This window comes from Miniopterus schreibersii (assembly GCF_964146895.1).
Source record: "Miniopterus schreibersii genome assembly, chromosome: 18".
Lineage (NCBI taxonomy): Eukaryota > Metazoa > Chordata > Mammalia > Chiroptera > Miniopteridae > Miniopterus > Miniopterus schreibersii.
This window is the reverse complement of record NC_138121.1, coordinates 23,532,964-23,548,851: the sequence shown is the minus strand read 5'-3', so window position 1 is coordinate 23,548,851 and position 15,888 is coordinate 23,532,964. Positions and strand designations below refer to the sequence as shown.

General features: G+C 53.0%; 1 protein-coding gene and 1 long non-coding RNA gene across 2 annotated transcripts in view; one reads left to right on the top strand and one right to left on the bottom strand.

The window, feature by feature from the left end:
- The window catches only part of CMIP (c-Maf inducing protein), a 221,440-nt gene extending 216,557 nt beyond the window's left edge, over positions 1-4,883 (bottom strand). The window contains exon 1 of the mRNA XM_081117874.1: positions 4,520-4,883. Coding sequence (XP_080974000.1) covers positions 4,520-4,819 — 300 coding nt within the window. The 5' untranslated portion in view covers positions 4,820-4,883. The remainder of the gene's footprint in view (positions 1-4,519) is intronic.
- A 668-nt stretch (positions 4,884-5,551) lies between these two features.
- On the top strand, positions 5,552-11,790 carry LOC308548209. The gene is made up of 4 exons (XR_013997584.1): positions 5,552-5,735; positions 6,189-7,662; positions 11,507-11,597; positions 11,704-11,790. It is a non-coding gene; the product is annotated as an uncharacterized lncRNA (long non-coding RNA).
- The last annotated feature ends 4,098 nt before the right edge of the window (positions 11,791-15,888 follow it).

The window sequence follows — 15,888 nt, the reverse complement described above, 5'->3', positions numbered from 1 at the left end:
GAGGCTGCCCCTCTGCCCCGGAACAGCTTTGGTGACTCGGCTACCAGGCTCCCCCAGCCTTGCGGGACACGGTGCCCTAGAAATGCCCTCCCTCTCTCACTGCCAGGTGAGTCAGTGGGCCCTATGCAGAAGCCACCTGTGGGCCATGAACCCAAGCAGGAGGCACATATCCGCCTCGCTTGCCTCCATCAACAGCTCAGTAGCAAAGCCCAGCCACAAGCAGTGAAACCCCTTCCACCTGCACAGGCACAATTTCTGCCCATGGCCAGAAAGGGCATCTCAGATTGCACCAGCCAAATGAATGGCAGCATCAAAACGTACTCCCTCCTTAAAATGCACTTATTTACCACAGCCTAGGGAAGGCAGACCACATCTGCTGTTTACAGAGAATTTAGATTTTTTTCTCCTCTCTGTCTCTGCACCTCCTCTCCATCACCTCCAATCAGGCAAGTTATCTGGGAAATAAACTTGATACATTCAAAAATCTTCTTGTGACAATTGGCAATGAAAGAAAAAATTCCTTGTGTTTACTAACTGCCACAATAAACATCACATAAATCAAAGGCGGGAAGTGGTACATGATACAAAGTGAAAAAAGTCAACACACGTGCACACGCACATCTAGACGCGTTCCCGTGGTTCACAAACTTCAGTTCTCCAATGGAAACCACACTGATGGGATGAGCTAGAGGCTTAGTAAGCAGAGTGCAAGTTTAGAAGAAGGCTGCTCGCCCCAAGAAAACACCAGACTAACGAAACCAGATGAGAATTAAGGTGACTTTTCTGTTCTTCTCCATGACAAGAAGGCTAGAAACATTTCAATCGGAGCAGCAAGTGGTGAAAGTTTAAAAACAAGTCACTGATGAATTAAGGCTTGAGAATAAAGAACACTACTGTCACCTGTGCTCCGATCCCTGTTGGGTCAATGAATAAGACTTTTCGGATTGGATCCACCATGGGATGCCGTGTGATGCATGCACAAAATTAGGTGAAATAAAATGTAAGCAGCTTATTTGTACTTCTTGGGTGCAAAAGAAACAAAGCACACAGACAAAGCCCTCTTCTAGTGGACAAACATGTCTAGCAGGTGATCAAATTCAACCCAGACACACAACAGCAAAATGGATTCTGGTCTCACCAGATCTGACTACTTATGCAGAATGCTACGACCGCCACCACAAAAGCCCAGGGAGGCCCAGGGACTGGGAAGTCTGGATGCAAAAGAGGAATGAGGCGCCAGGTCCGGGCCACAGCCTGGGCAGGCGGGCCCTTCCCCCACAAGGTGTGGTCATGTGCACCCCAGGGAAGGGGCGGATGCCTCCCAATCACCCCACCCGTCAGCCAGGTCACTGTCGTCTTTGTGTTTCCTTCTTTGTTTATGAGCTTTCCGGATCCAAAGTCTCAAGCACAGAGTGCATCAGGCTCAGCGCTGTCATAGGCCACGTCAGGCACACTGTTGGCTCTGCAAGGATTTAATCAGTAACCGGCCCAGGAGACAGGCACAGGGCAAGCTCCAACCTGACCCCACAGAAGGCAAAGTTTACAGCCAGGCCAGGGAGTGAGGCTGCCAGTCCCTGGGGCCCCAGTCTGAGCCCATCTCAGGGACTTGAGAAAGGTCCGCCTGAGGGGCGCAGCCAGTAGGAGCTGCCACCCAGGTGGGCCTGGGAGGCCCATATGCTTCCACCCTATCCGAGACAGCTGTGGTGCTGGAAGCCTGGTCTTTATATCTCTGACAACAATCCAGTTAATTGGATCAGTGTAGACGGACCCCAAAGACAGTTGGGCAAAAAGAGTACATTTGTTTATTCATTTGAATCCAGATCAATAACCGTGACACTCGTTCCTAAGCCCACACAATTAACCAGATCATTGCCAAATGGTTCTGAATTGGACTGTACAGATGGCTTAATATACACATGATGCACATTTCAAGAAAGAATATGAAACATACTTGATATATTGGCAGCTTGAGGCTGCCGGGAGACTCTACAAAGCCACAGAGCTTGCTGTAGTGAGCTGCACTCAAATTCACCTTTGTTTCATTTGGGCTAATATTTCTCAATAGAGTGCTTGGGCCGCACAATAAAATGCAGACAGATTACATAACGCCCAGGCTTCAGAAAAACCCCTCGGGGCTGCTTTGTTTCCTAGGGCCTGGACACCAACCAGGTGTCTCATGATGAGGCAAGGTCCCCCGTAGCAGTCCCAACCCCACCTCTGCCCTGGAGGCAACCGCCTCAATCAGGCCTGCCCTCAGCAGCCCCCCTCCATGCTCACAGGCCCTGGCACAGAGAGCCTTGTACCCCACTGGAGCCCACCATGGGGAGGTTTAAGGACACCCCCAGCCCTGCCCGAGGGGCTTGGTGATGATAGGCAGAGGAAGGGGAATTATGCCAGTTCACTGGACACTTGCTCAGAGTTCCTCCTTCCACATTTCCCAACGCCACATCAAGGCTCTTCTGAGACAAATCCTGTTCCATGGATAGCCCTCAGTCCCCAGTCCTAAAAATCACAGCTCCTCTCCAGAAAGGTCCAAGCTACCAAAGTGCCACCCGCCTTAGCTGGTGAGGTGGGGCCAGGGCCTCTCGTTGATTAAGAAACCAGTGCCTCCTTCAGCCTTTCCTCCTTTCCTCTCTCTCTCTCATATACATCTTGAGCAATCAGAGGTAAGTCTGGGGCCTTGAGACTCCAAAGCTGGCTTCCCCCTGACTGTGGCCAGCAGCAACAGAGGACACACTCCTCGCTTCTCCTAGAGGAGCACAGGCGAGCTCAACCTGTCCTTCTCACAGAGTCACTGTGCCTCTCAACCACTTTCTCTCCCCCCAACTCCCCTTCATATTGAGGGTTGGCAGAAAAAAATAAAGCCCCCCTGAGCCAGGGTACAATTCTGAAGCCAGATTTGGGAGCTCCAGGTCCCAGGCAGGGAACTCCTGAGGACACTAGTTCCTCCCCGAATCTGAAATGCTGCATGAGGGCAAATTTTCTGAGGCTTTCCCTCCATCAAATGAAAAGCCAAACGCTAAGTCCTGTGGCTCACGATGGGTTTAAGAACATGCATGAGCCTGAAACTGGGCCTGGGCTGCTTTTCGACAACTAGTGATCCTCCCTGAGAAAGCAGCTTTTGCAGACATTGCACCAACGTGCCCACAGGAAAGAAAAAATAGGTGTTCTCAGCACGTCGGACCCAAAATTCAGAATAAAAGTCCTCGTGTGCTTCAATGTTCTCAGGAGGGGGGAAGTTGTTTCGAGGAGTACGGTTTCTTCTGCTAACTTTTCCCCCTCCCCATTCCTTGGAGCATGTGTCACGGCCTGTGACACACTGCCAAGGGAACATGGATGCCGAGGAAATGTCTACACACGCTACACGTTTGTGACATGCCATGTAAGCGACACCCTGTTTCCTGGCTGGGTTTTCTTGGCACAGGTGTGGGCAGGCGGTGGATTCTGCTCCCCGCCCCGCTCCCCGTGCTTAGTAAACACACAGACTCACAGTGGCCCCAGGGGGGAGTGTGCATTCTGGGGAAGACCTGTCACCTCTCCATAGAGGAAGGAACCCTCTAAGCAAGGCTCAGGCCCAAGCAGATCTATCTGGTGCTTTAAACTGTCCTTGTTTCAAAACACAAAGCATCCTGTCCAGGCTCCTGCCTGCCACCCCCGCCCTGCGACCCCACCACAGCTGTCTTTCTCCACCTTGCAGATTTGATTTCAGAAACAGATCAATGACTTCTCTCCCTCTCACCCAGCCGACCCAGTCCCGGCCACATATTTAAACACAATAACAGTAACAAAATAAAACCCCCAGTGACGAAACGCACACGTTTACACACACTTCACAGACAATGCCAGACCAGAGCCCCGCAGGCCAGCTTCCACGCTAGAACTTGACCCTCAGCCCTGGGTGGGGAGGAGACAGTCCAGGACCCCTGCTCCCTCCCCCTCCACTTCCAACCTCCCCGCGTGCAAAAGAGATTTTTCTGAAAGGGAAGCACCCAGTTTTGCCTGCCAGCCCCGGGGAGGGGAAAAGAATAAAAGATGGGTCGAATAAGGAAAATAATTGGTTTCTGGAAATTCTTTGGGTTTTGAGGTTGTTGGGGGTTTGGGGTTTTTTTTGTTTTGTTTTGTTTTTTGGTTGTTCTGTTTTCCCGTCCACCGCAGGCTTTCAGAAAGGGAACCCTCACCACCATCAGGGCCCAGCCCCGGGTCTATCCCACGGTCCCATCCCTAAGAAACCCAAGCGCTGGGCCGGAGAGGTCCCCAAATGCTCAGCCTGGAGTGGGCCAGATCCTCTCCAGAATTCTAAGGGGCTCCCCGAACCGCCGGCTGGGCAGAGCTTCGGATTCCACAGTCTAGCCCCGAGCCCAGGCCAGGAGCGGGGCGCCGGGATCTCCCCACCCCCGGGCCCCCCCGGCGCCCCCCGGCGCCCAGCAGGCCCGGGGCTCCAGGTGCAGCGGTGGGAGGGGGCGCCTCCCGCTCCGAGGGGCGCGCGGGGGTGCGGGCGCGCGGCCGCGCGGAGACTCACCGTGGCGGACGCCAGGCTGTTGTCGGCCAGCGTTAGGTGGTGCGGCTCCCAGCGCCTCAGGAATTTCGAGGTGAGGATCTTGCTGAGAAAGGTCCGCGGGTGCCGGATGACACAGACCTGGATGTCGCCCTCCTGCAGCAGTTTGTACCTCATCCCGTTGCACAGCAGAAGGGCCCGGCGGCAGGGCACGGCGCCCATCTTCGTGCCCTCGGGGGCCGGCAAGTCGCCCCCCAGCAGCGGCTTGGTCTCCTCGATCTGCCGGGGGTCGCCGCCGCCGCCCGAGCTGCTGGTCAGATCCATGGCCGGCCGGGCCGGGGAGGGGGCCGGGGGCGGGGAAAGGGGCTGTCCCGGCTGCGGGGCGGCGGGGCCCCCGTTCGGCGGCCCGCACCCCCCCACCGCTCAGGAAGGTGGGGGGGTGTGGGGCTGGGGGCGCCCGCAGGGGAGGGGCCGGCGGCGGGAGGGCGGCTGGCGCCGCGGGCGCTCGGTCCTTCCTGCGGAGCTCGGCTTCCTCCTAGCTCGTCGGGCGCATGCCGGCGGCGGCCGGACCGGCTCGGCGGGCGGGCGGGCGGGAACGCGGGCGGCCCGGGGCCCGGCGGCGGCGGCGGCGGCGGCGGCGAGCGGGGGCCGCGCGGCGGGCGTGTCTCGGCCCCGCCGCCCGCTCGTGTGTACAGTACGTGTGTCTGGGCGGCCGTCCGCGGGCGAGTGTGCGGCGGGGGCCGCGGGGGCCGGCTCTGTTGAGAGATTGCAGAAGCCGCTCGGCGCCCGCGCGATTGGTCCCCGCGGGGTCATGTGCCCGCCCCTCTGACGTCAATGGCGGCAACGGCGGCGGCCGCCGCGGCTTCGGCCTCTCGCGGGCGGAGTCGGCGGCCGGGCGCGGACGCGAGCGGCGGAGGCGCGGCCGGACGGGAGGGGGCGGCCCCTGGGGAGGGGGCTGCGGCGGGCGAGTCCCCGCGGGCCCGCGCCCGGCCCCGCCCGGAATGCGAGGGTGGGCTGGGGCCGCGGGGGCGGGGCGCGTGACGTCACGCCAGCCGCGCCCCCGCCGGAGCCGCGGCGGGTGCGGAGCCGCGAGGCCCGCGGGCGGGTCCCGATCCCGGGACGAGCGGTGGTCCCCGCTCCCCGTTCTCCCCATCCCGACGGCCCGGAGCAGAAACGTCAGCGCCCGGAAACAGGTCAACGCCCCGAAACAGGTCACCGCGGACGGCCGAGGCGCGGCCAGGTGCAAACCCCGGGGACGGGGCGGGGCGCGGCGGGGCGGGGCGGGCGCGGCTCGCGGGGCTGGGGGTGGGGGCTGCACCGCTCGACCTCTGACACAGCCCGCGCCGCTCAGGCCGCCCGTCTGGCCGGCCAGGTGGGGCCGTAAGACAGAGATGTGCCCTCGAATTGAAAGCGCCCCCTCAATTATCTGGAGAATGAGCCCCCGCTGCCCTGTCTCAGCCTACGGGACTGCAGACCCCTAGCCTTTTGCAGATATCTCCCCGCCTTGGCTTTTGGGGTCCTCCAGCTGACTGCAGGGAGGGGACAGGCTCACCAGCCCCCCTTCTTTTTTCTGCCTCTGGAGTCTGACCCCTTCTAGGAACCTAGAAAACACCCCTCCCCCCCAAAAGTTACTGGACTGCCCCCTCCTCTTCCTGTACCCCAGTAGCTCCAGCTTCTTTACCTCTCCCCTCAGACCAGAACCCGGCCATCATCTCTGCATCCCCAGGCCCAGCACCGGGCGGGGGAAAGAATCATACTGGAAGCGCCTTTGTGGAATGAACCGCAGTGTCACACAGGAACTAGAACTGAAACAAAACGGTCCCTTTCTGCCATCAGGAGACACCTAACGCCACCCAGCAAATACTCCACTCCTCCATCCGGCTTCCTCACGTCCACACGCTTCTGCAGTTAATACCACCAAAACCCCCAGATTTTCACCTTTTTGTTAAGTGAAGGTGCCCTGTAGTGAACACGTGGGTGTGTGAGCGTGTGTTGAATCGTGAATGCTGCAGTTTCTCCACAGAGTCCCTGTGGTGGGATTATCTCCTCCCCATTCTCTCCCAGAACAGACAGCATGGAGGGGCTCCCCAAAGACCCTCTCCCCTGAGCCTGGCCAGGGTTGGGGGCAAGGGGTGGAAGGCAGGGCCCAGTCCCTCACAGAAATAAGACTCAAATGTCCAGGCTGCCCGGGAGATGGGCAGAGCTGTTTTCTCCTGCGCCCTGAGGGAGGCACAGTTTAGTTAGAAAATGAGGTATTCAGCATCTCCCCACAATTTGCTGGCATTTCATTCAAGTTTTAAGCTTTGAGGCCTTGAGAAAACCACCAAGCAAGAAAGGGGCAAACCTGAGCCCTCACCTCATGCTGTAGATGTGGGTGCAAGGGGTGATTATGACCAAGACACCCCCCTAGGCTGTTAAGGGATGGGGTTAGGTCAGTTAAACCCTTTGTTGAGCTCCTACTGTATGTTGTCACAGGAGTAATTCCTGTAATAACCACAGTATCCTAAGCACTTCCAGTGTGCTACCAGTTGTGCATGCATGCACCTTTCCTTTGTCACAGCAACCTCATGACATAGCTGCCATCTCCATCCTTTCTTGCAGATGAGGGTACAGAGGCTGAGCTACTGCCCTGGCTCACTTAGCTAGTCAGGATTGGGCCCAGGTATGGCGATCAGATAAAGGACAATAAAGACAATGACCAACCACACTGTGCTTGAGCTCCAGGAACAGAGAGGGAACACAACCCAGCAGATGCTTGGGTGCATGCCCTGACTTCAGGAGGTCTTTAGGAATCAGGTGAAGAAGCAGAAAGGTGCTCCTGGAAGGTGGGAGGGAGTGGCACATACAAAGAGGTGGGAGGATGCTTGGCTTGTGCAGGAAACTAGCTGTTTGCCAAGGTGCACAAGGTGCCCCAGGAATGCAGAACAGAGGCCTTAGAGATGAAAGTATTGAGTTCAATAGGTCATCTTTAAATAATTTTTAAATTTTAGTTTGAAATCAGTGCCATGGAGCCCCCAAGATGCTGTAACAAGAAAAGATCCTTGGGACAGAAATCAGGAGTTCCTTGTTGACAGCAGAGCTGGCTCAGGACTCAACAAATAGACAATGACTGACTGTGACACTCACCTATTCCCTGGTGCTTCAAAACGTGCCGGCCATAGGACCAGGTCAGTAAGTTGAGACAGGATAAGATGAGATGTCATTGGTGTTTAGTCAGTGATAGTCAAGTCCCCAGCCTCCTAGACTGGGACTCATGTAATTCATTGCAGAGCCCCTCACCTCCCACTATTCCAGGTTCCTGACCTAGAAATGAATTTGAGTCCAGCTGTCACATTCCATCAAAAGCCCCCTCCCTGCAGACCCCCCCACCTTTATACAAGACACAAGCCCGTCAAGTTTCCATAGATGGATCATGCACCTAAGTCATCCTCAAAGCCACCGGAATCCAGACTCTCCAGAGTAAAGGTCCCAGCCCCTTAGGGTTCCCCCTCCTAGCACTGAACTTGAGAGGTTTACAGAGCAGCAGAGAGAACACGGAAGTTCACGAACCCTTCACTCTCCTTGAGCTCCCACAGGCCAGTTCATTCAACAAGGTGACCAGACAAACCTGTAATTTTCTGCATTCTTTGCTGGTGGTCCCCTCTTGTTTGAGCCAGGTCCCAAAGAACCATATTGTGCTCTCACCTGCTCACTGCATCACTTGAGTTCAGCAACCCACTGTGGGTTCACCTCTGGGCTGCATGGGCAGAGAACCTACATGTGTCAAGTACAGTGCTGAGAGCTGGGGTTGTGAGTAGATAGTAAACTGCCGTCATGAGCTCACATCTCAACTCCCAAGTCCCTGAATTCTCCTCTTGAGCTAACTCAGAGGGGAAAGACAGACCTGCTGCCCACAATGGAATTTGATGACGTGCCAAAGTCCCTGGTGGGGGAGGGGAGCATAGTTGTGGATGGCCAGTCCTAGGAGAGGTCCATCTGAGCACCTTCTTTTAGCAGCCCTACCCCTCCAGCAGACACACCCATAGATGGGTGTCCTCCTTGGAGTGGTCTCCAGGGGAGACCTTCACCAGCCTTTGCACCACTCCCTCCTTGCCCCACCCCACCACGAAATGGTGCATGAGCCCAACTTTGTACCCTCCAGAAGGGCAGGGTACATTCCAGTCTTGCCCATCTTTGTGTCCAGTGGTATGCTGGTAAATGTTTAACAATCAACTTGTTGAAAAAAAGGAAAGCCCTGATTCACAGTGTTTGACAATTTCCATGGTGTAAATATTCCCACCATGGCCAATTTTAAGCTACCAACATGCATGACTGAACATGGAGTTGAAAAGAGATGTGCCCCATTATAGAATATTTCCACCCTATAGACACAGCCGACCAGGGGACAGCAAACAGTGGCTGAGGGGCCAGATTCAGCTCCTGGCCTGTAAAGCCTGAAACATTTCCTCTCTGGCCCTCGTACAGAAAAAGTTTGGCGACCCCTGCAAAAGACGTAAATAACCTCCAGAACAGAGATACTAGTAAAATGTAGTAGAATAATTAGGAGGTGGTGCCTTTTATTACCTTTTAAAATATATAATTTATTTCATGGTAACTTTGTAATTTATTCTTATTTAATGGCTGTTTGACAACTAGCTTGCAAGCTTCCTGAAAAATTAACAATCGGTTCTCACGAGCCAATATAGGGTAGCTTGAGCATGCCTCTACCTGTTCCTCTAGGGCCTGGCCCGGAGTAGGTGCACAATGCTTATCTGTTGAATGGTTGGAAATCTCACTGCAATAGAACGTTCTAACCACTAGGCAACACTGCCCTGCTTCCTTCATTCTTTCATTTCATTCCATTCCATTCAACACCTATGTGTTAGCACCTATGAGTGTCAGGGACTTTGTTGGGTGCTACAGATCCAGTTTACATAAGATGTTCTCTTGGAGCTCACAGTTAAGCAGGGGAAACCAGACAACTCCTCCCTGCAAAAACCAACACCCCCCCCCCCCAAGTATACCAAGAAGAAAACAGCCTCTTTCTCCTCCCTTTTCCAGCTGTGTGTATCTTCAGTTGATTTACTGTAAAGTGGGGTCATAACAGTACCTTTTTCCAGAATTGTCAGGTTCACAGCCTGGCCCAGAGTAAGCACTTGGAGTAAGCGTTAGCTAGTTCACATCACCACCATCACTTTAGAACCCGTGTTTACACGGCCTCAAATATGGACCCTCCAGCCAGTCCACTTCTCTGAACCCTTCCCATTTGCCCAACTGGGGTGCAGACACTCTGCATACAACATCTCAGCAGGGTTTCCAACCTTCACGCTATTGACATTTGGGGCTGGATAATTCTTGGTGGCAGGCAGCTGTCCTGTGCATTGGAGGACACTTAGCAGCATCCCTGGCCTCTACCCACAGGTACCAGTAAGCATCCCCAATCTGTGACAACCACATTGCCTCCAGACATTGCCACGTGTCACCTGGGAGCCAAAAGCACCACTGGCTGAGAAGCCCTGGTTTAAAGGAAGAGGTTTTCCCTGCCCTCTCAGCGGGCACCGCCTGCTCCCCAGCCATGCTGTGGGCTGCAGTCTGGGGGAGATTATATTGCTCACACTCATGCACCAGCGCATTCCTCCTGAGACACCGCTTCTGGGGGCTGGAGTAATCTCACCGCTGGCTTTATCAGACTGTCAAGGAACACGGGGACCCTCAGGGTGGAATAAGGTGCTACCTCTTTTAACTCCTCCTTTTGGAGTCTATTTAATGACATGAGGCCACACTTGTAATAAAGTGCCAAGCACCCAAAGCAGGAAACAAAATGATTTGTTCTTCAGTGGTCCCCATTTCATAGCTACCCATGGAGCTATTGCTCTTGGGGAACTCTCTCGAAGCTCTGTCTGAAAACTCTGTCTCGAAATTACATCAGCGAGGAGATCACTCCCGAACCTCATTTTTAGCAGGCATGAAACACTGCCATAACGGAACACACACTCTGTACTGATGGCATTTAATGTACCGATCATGTAATAAAATACGCTTTTCTTCCGCTATAAGGAGAAGAGTCGTGTTTTTATCCTGACGATGATGAACATCTTCCTCTTCTGAGCTGATGTGAAGTCGGTTCATTTTCTCAGCTCATCATCGGGGAGGGAGAAGGTGGGGAGCGCTTTTCTGTTGATCAGCCTGTGATATGGGCAGCTGAATGATTACTGTGCCACTCACCCACCTGCTCTGGTTTCAGGGGGCAAAGAAAGGCATTAAAGAAACATGAAGTACCATCTTCACCCCCTTTCTGTCTCATTTTCACCAAAGAATTAAGTCTGAGGTTAATTAAAAAAAAAAAAAAAATATTACAGAGAATTGGTAGCTTACCTGGAGCTAATATTGCCTACACACAGTTGATTGATTGATTTAGTTACATACACACACCAAAACCTTAATAGCGGTTAGCTCTGGATAACCAAGATCAAGGTAAGCAGGGCCAGATCAAGGGTTTGTCTAAGATCCCACAGTAGGAGAGTGGAATTACAGGTCACCCCCCCTTTTTAAAACCAATGTGATTGAAGTATAATTTACATGAAATAAAATGCACCATTTTCAAAGAACAGGTTGGTAAGTGTTGAAGGTATACACCCATGTAACTGCCACCTTAATCAAGGTATCGATATAGAACATTCCCACAGCCCCGGAAGTTTCTTTGTGCTTCTTCCAGCCCCAGCACCCCCTGATCTGTTGCTGTCACTACAGATAGTTCTTGAATTTCATACAAATAGGATAAAAAGTTCTGTACTTTTTCCCTGGCTGGGTGGCTCGGTTAGAGCATTACCCATACACTAAAAAGGTTGCAGTTTTGATTCCCCGTCAGGGCACATACCTGGATTGCATATGGGAGGCAACTGATTAATGTTTCTCTCTGTGTGTGTCTCTTTCTTCCTCTCTCTACAATCAGTAAATGTATCCTCAGGTGAGGACTTTAAAAAAAAAGAAAGTTGTGTACTTTTGGGGATCTGACTTCTTTGCACATAACAGTTCTCGAGAAGGATCCGTGTTGGTGCCTGGTATCCTGGGCTGTTCCTTTTGTTGCTGACTAATGCATCCACCATGGATGTAACACCTTAAGGTAAATTCTGTGTTCCATTTTATACCATCCCCAGAGTTTCTACAATGAGCAGGTATTGATTTAATTTTTTAAAAGAAGATCAATGCCATTTTAAAAAATTCCACAGGAACTTTGTGAAGAGCCCAGATGCCGAGCTGCTTCCGACACGTGGAAATGATGCCTGGCACAGCAACGCGGAGGACTGAAGGCCATGGATCACATTTTTAAAAATAAAAACCACTGTGTTTTTCAGATTAATTGCATCTCTCTCCCACACCAGCCTTTGTGGCGAGCTGCTCAAATTGACCAATTTAAATGTGACCTCTTTTCTCTCCCTTCCATCCGCTCTGAGTCAGTTGCTAAGAAGCAATGAAAGGAAGTGGGGTGGTGGTGGGGGGTGTTACATGGGTGGAGAACCTGCGGCTCTTCCAAAATTTGCCCTTACCTCCCTTTGCACTGGTCATTCCAGACAGCCTTCAGATGGGCAAGGGTGGTGGGTGGTATCACCCCATTTCACAGATTAGGAAGCTGAGGCAAGATAAAGGGTTTGTCTAAGGTCTCACAGCCAGAGACTGGGAAGATACTACCTAGTTCCCCAGGTAGGATGGTGAAGAGCTTGAAAGCACATATTTCTGATTTAGATCCCAGCTGTCCACCTTCCTTAGCTGGGTTATGTTCACTAAATCACTTAACCTCTCTGAGCCTCAGTGCCTTCATCTGAGAAACAGATCCAATCGTGATATTCACAATGGAGCTAATGAGATAATGCATGTAAAGTGCTCAGAACAAGGCTTAGGAAGAAGTTGGTGCTCAATAAATGGTAGGGCAAAATGGTTTCTCAACTCCCAGTCTCTTCTTTCTTCAACCACTGCACAAAAACTGATTCCAGCCTGCCTGAGCTGAAGGGAAAGGAGTGGACATTTTCTTCTAACTCCAGGAAGATCAGAGTGTCACAGATGCAGAGAAATGAGAAGGCAGGCCCCTGCGTCCAGGTGTTAGCCAAGACACCTTGGTTGCAACTGAAACCAATCAGAGTAGCTTCAGCAAAGAGCGGAGCTGGGTTATAAGGAGGCAAAGCTACCTCACTAGCTCTCCAATGGCATAAAGGTATCCAGGATTCAGAAAGGGCCAGAAACCAGGGACCTAGGGGCCTCTCTCTGCATCATCCTTCCCCACATCCTGGCTTTATCTGTGATGTCACTTCAGCATGACAGAGGTGGCCATTGGAGAGGCCAGCCAGGAACAAACTAGGATATGTTTGGCCTGTTCCAAGGGAAGGACTTGGGTGGCTCAGCTGGGGGCAGATGCCCAACATAGTATCCAAACCAAGTTATACAAATATGATGACCATTCCCTAGAGGTGAGGACAGCCAAGGAGGTCATTGTGAGCTGGGCAAGCCCTCCAAGAAATGTCTTGTTACAAATAATAACCACTTCTTTCATTGTGTTCCCCAACCTTGTGCATTTCTTTATTAATAATAAGAGCCAATGTTCGGCCGGCCGGTGTTGCTCAGTGGTTAGCATTAACCTATGAACCAGGAGTTCACTGGTTCAATTCCTGGTCAGGGCACATGCCCAGGTTGCACGCTTGATCCCCAGTAGGGGGCGTGCAAGAGGCAGCCAATGGATGTCTCTCTCTCATCGATGTCTAGCCGTCTCCCTCCCTTCTCTAAGAAATGAGTTAAAAAAAAAAAGCCAGTGCCCACGTAGGGCTTACTGTATGCCAGCCACTGGCATAAGCACTTTGTATAGTGAACTCCTTAAAATTCGTCCTCACAAAATTGCAATGCAGTTTATTTTGTCCACTGTACAGATGAGGAAACTGAGGTGCAGAGAGGTTAAACAACTTGCCTGAGATCACACTTGAATTAAGCCGATCTGGTACCAGACCCACTCTCTCATAGCCGCCAGGCTGCGTTGCCTTATTTGCGCCCTAATCATGTATTTTATATTTCCTCTGTTAGCCCATGTCTCTCAAAATGGAAAAAAAAAAACACCATGTGGAAGGGGAAGAATGTGATAGCTGACATTTCACAACAGCATTCAGCAGTTCACAGTGGAAAACGCTGGAACTCTGCTGGCTGACCTCACTGCTTCGTTCTGAACTGCAGTTGGGGGAGCAGGCGTGGCTACACGCATGTGCCCCGGGACACTCCCCTGGGCCTGGGACCACCGGGGGCAGGCCCCGGCGTTCCTTTACCTCTTACCCTGCACCCGTACACAGCAGGCACTCAATAAGGTTTGTTGCTGCTGAGAAAGTGTGACCCTCCCTTTACAGTTCCCAAAGCCCTTCCAGAGACAGGCAAAGAGGTAAGTTAAAATATTGTCCCTGTGATACCACAAGGAAGGGGGGCCTCTGTGGAAACAATATGCACGCGAGAAACCAGCCGCCGCTCACCGGCCGGCCTGGGGAGGAACAGGGATCACAGCAAGGTCTGGGCACAGCCTCCTCTCTCCCCTCCGTCTTTTCTCCTGGACCCTGGGAGCCTGTTCCAGCTGCCCCTGCTTGTGTACCTGGTGCCGGGCCCCAAACGGCCTCCTCAGCCCAGTGCCCAGGGCAAAGTGGTCACCATCGCCATTTCCCACCTCCAGATGTCCAGGTAAGGAGTCTGATTGTCCAGCCAGGCCCCCTGAGTTCTGGTTCCAGGCCCCAGGCTCAAAGAAGGAAAGGAAGTTTCCCAAGGCCTCCCAGAGAGAAGGCTGCCATGCCCGGATTCTGGTCAGCCCCTGAATGAGGGTCCAGGGGCTGCTGGAACAAAGCATCACAAACTGGGGGGCTCAGACAACAGAAATGTATTCTCTCACAGCTCTGGAGCCTGGGTGTTCGGAGGAGGACCCGCTCCAGGCCTCTCCCCGAGCTTCTGGTGGTTTGCTGGCAATCTTTGGCTTCCCTTGGCTTGTAGACAGATGTATCACCCCCATCTCTGCCTTCATGTTCCAGGCGTTCTCCCTGTGTGTGGCTGTGTCCAAACGTCTTCTTTTTATAAGAACACAGTCATATTGGATCAGGGGCCCACCCTACTGCAGCATGACCTCATCTTAACTTACTACATCTGCAACAACCCGATTTCCAAATAAGGCCACAGTCTGAGGTCCTGGGGGCTAGGACTTTGACATCTTTTTTTTTTTTTTTTAAAGATATTTTTATTGATTTTTAGAGAGGAAGGGAGAGGGAGAGAGAAACATTGATGTGAGAGCACAACATCAATTGGCTGCCTCCTGCACGCCCCGCACCGGGGATCAAGTCCACAGCCCTGGCTTGTGCCCTGACCGGGCATCGAACCTGCAAGCTTTCAGTGCTCAGGGCGGCGCCCAACCAACTGAGCCCCACTGGCCAGGGCTTCAAATTCTTCCGAGGGACATAAGTCAACCCATTACAGAGCCCAAGACCCGCCACAGAAGCGCCCCTTGGTTCTGCCCCCAGGTAGTTCTCACCACAGCGCACCCCGATCCCCAGGCCTCCTTTCAGCCCTGGAGGTTGTCACTCGTCCTGTTTCTCTGGACCAGGCACGGACACATGTCTGCCCTCCCATCCTCACACTCACACCAGAGCATTCACGGGAGCAGCTGTGATTCACGAGGACCCGCCGCGGGTGCCCTGGGGGGCACATGACTGACTCCGGGTGAAGCCACCGCGGAGGCTCCGTTCAGATGGCTGTGTGCGCGCCTGCCCCGCGCTCCAGTCTCGCAGGCAGCTTCAGAGCGTTCAACCTGAGCGGCTCACAATGGGTTAATGAGGTCCATTCGACGGACAGCAGCGACCCAGGAACCGAAGCCAGGCCCCAGGACCTCTGGCCGTGTGGGTGCGCAATGGCAGTGGTCGGCAGGTGGCCAGGTCCTGGGCCAGGGAGTCAGGCAAGTGGTTTCTTTCTATATTTATTCGCTTTTCCTTTTTGCTTGGCGAAAAATTTAAGCAGATTTTACGTGCCCGGTAACTAGCCAAGTCTACCTGGAGGATTCGTTTCGGAAGTCCTGGATCTGGGTTCGGGGTGGGAAAGCCAGCCCTGCCCATTTCTTCAGCCAGGACAGACATTACTGATCCATCGTGAACGCTGCCTGAGATCACAGGATGGAAGGGGGCAGGGTGGGGCAGGGCCTGGAATCCAGAACCGTGACACTGGACTTTGGGTTCATTTCTGACTTTGGTTGGGTGACCCATGGTTTTGAACCTGTACCTAGTGTTTTGCCATTTTAAAAAACTTACATGATATGATCTTTTATTCTCATAATTTGGGATGGAATATTTTCTAAATTAACTATACTTCCATGTCTTAAAATAAGTTATATCAGACAAAATGTGTTGTCTCAGTAA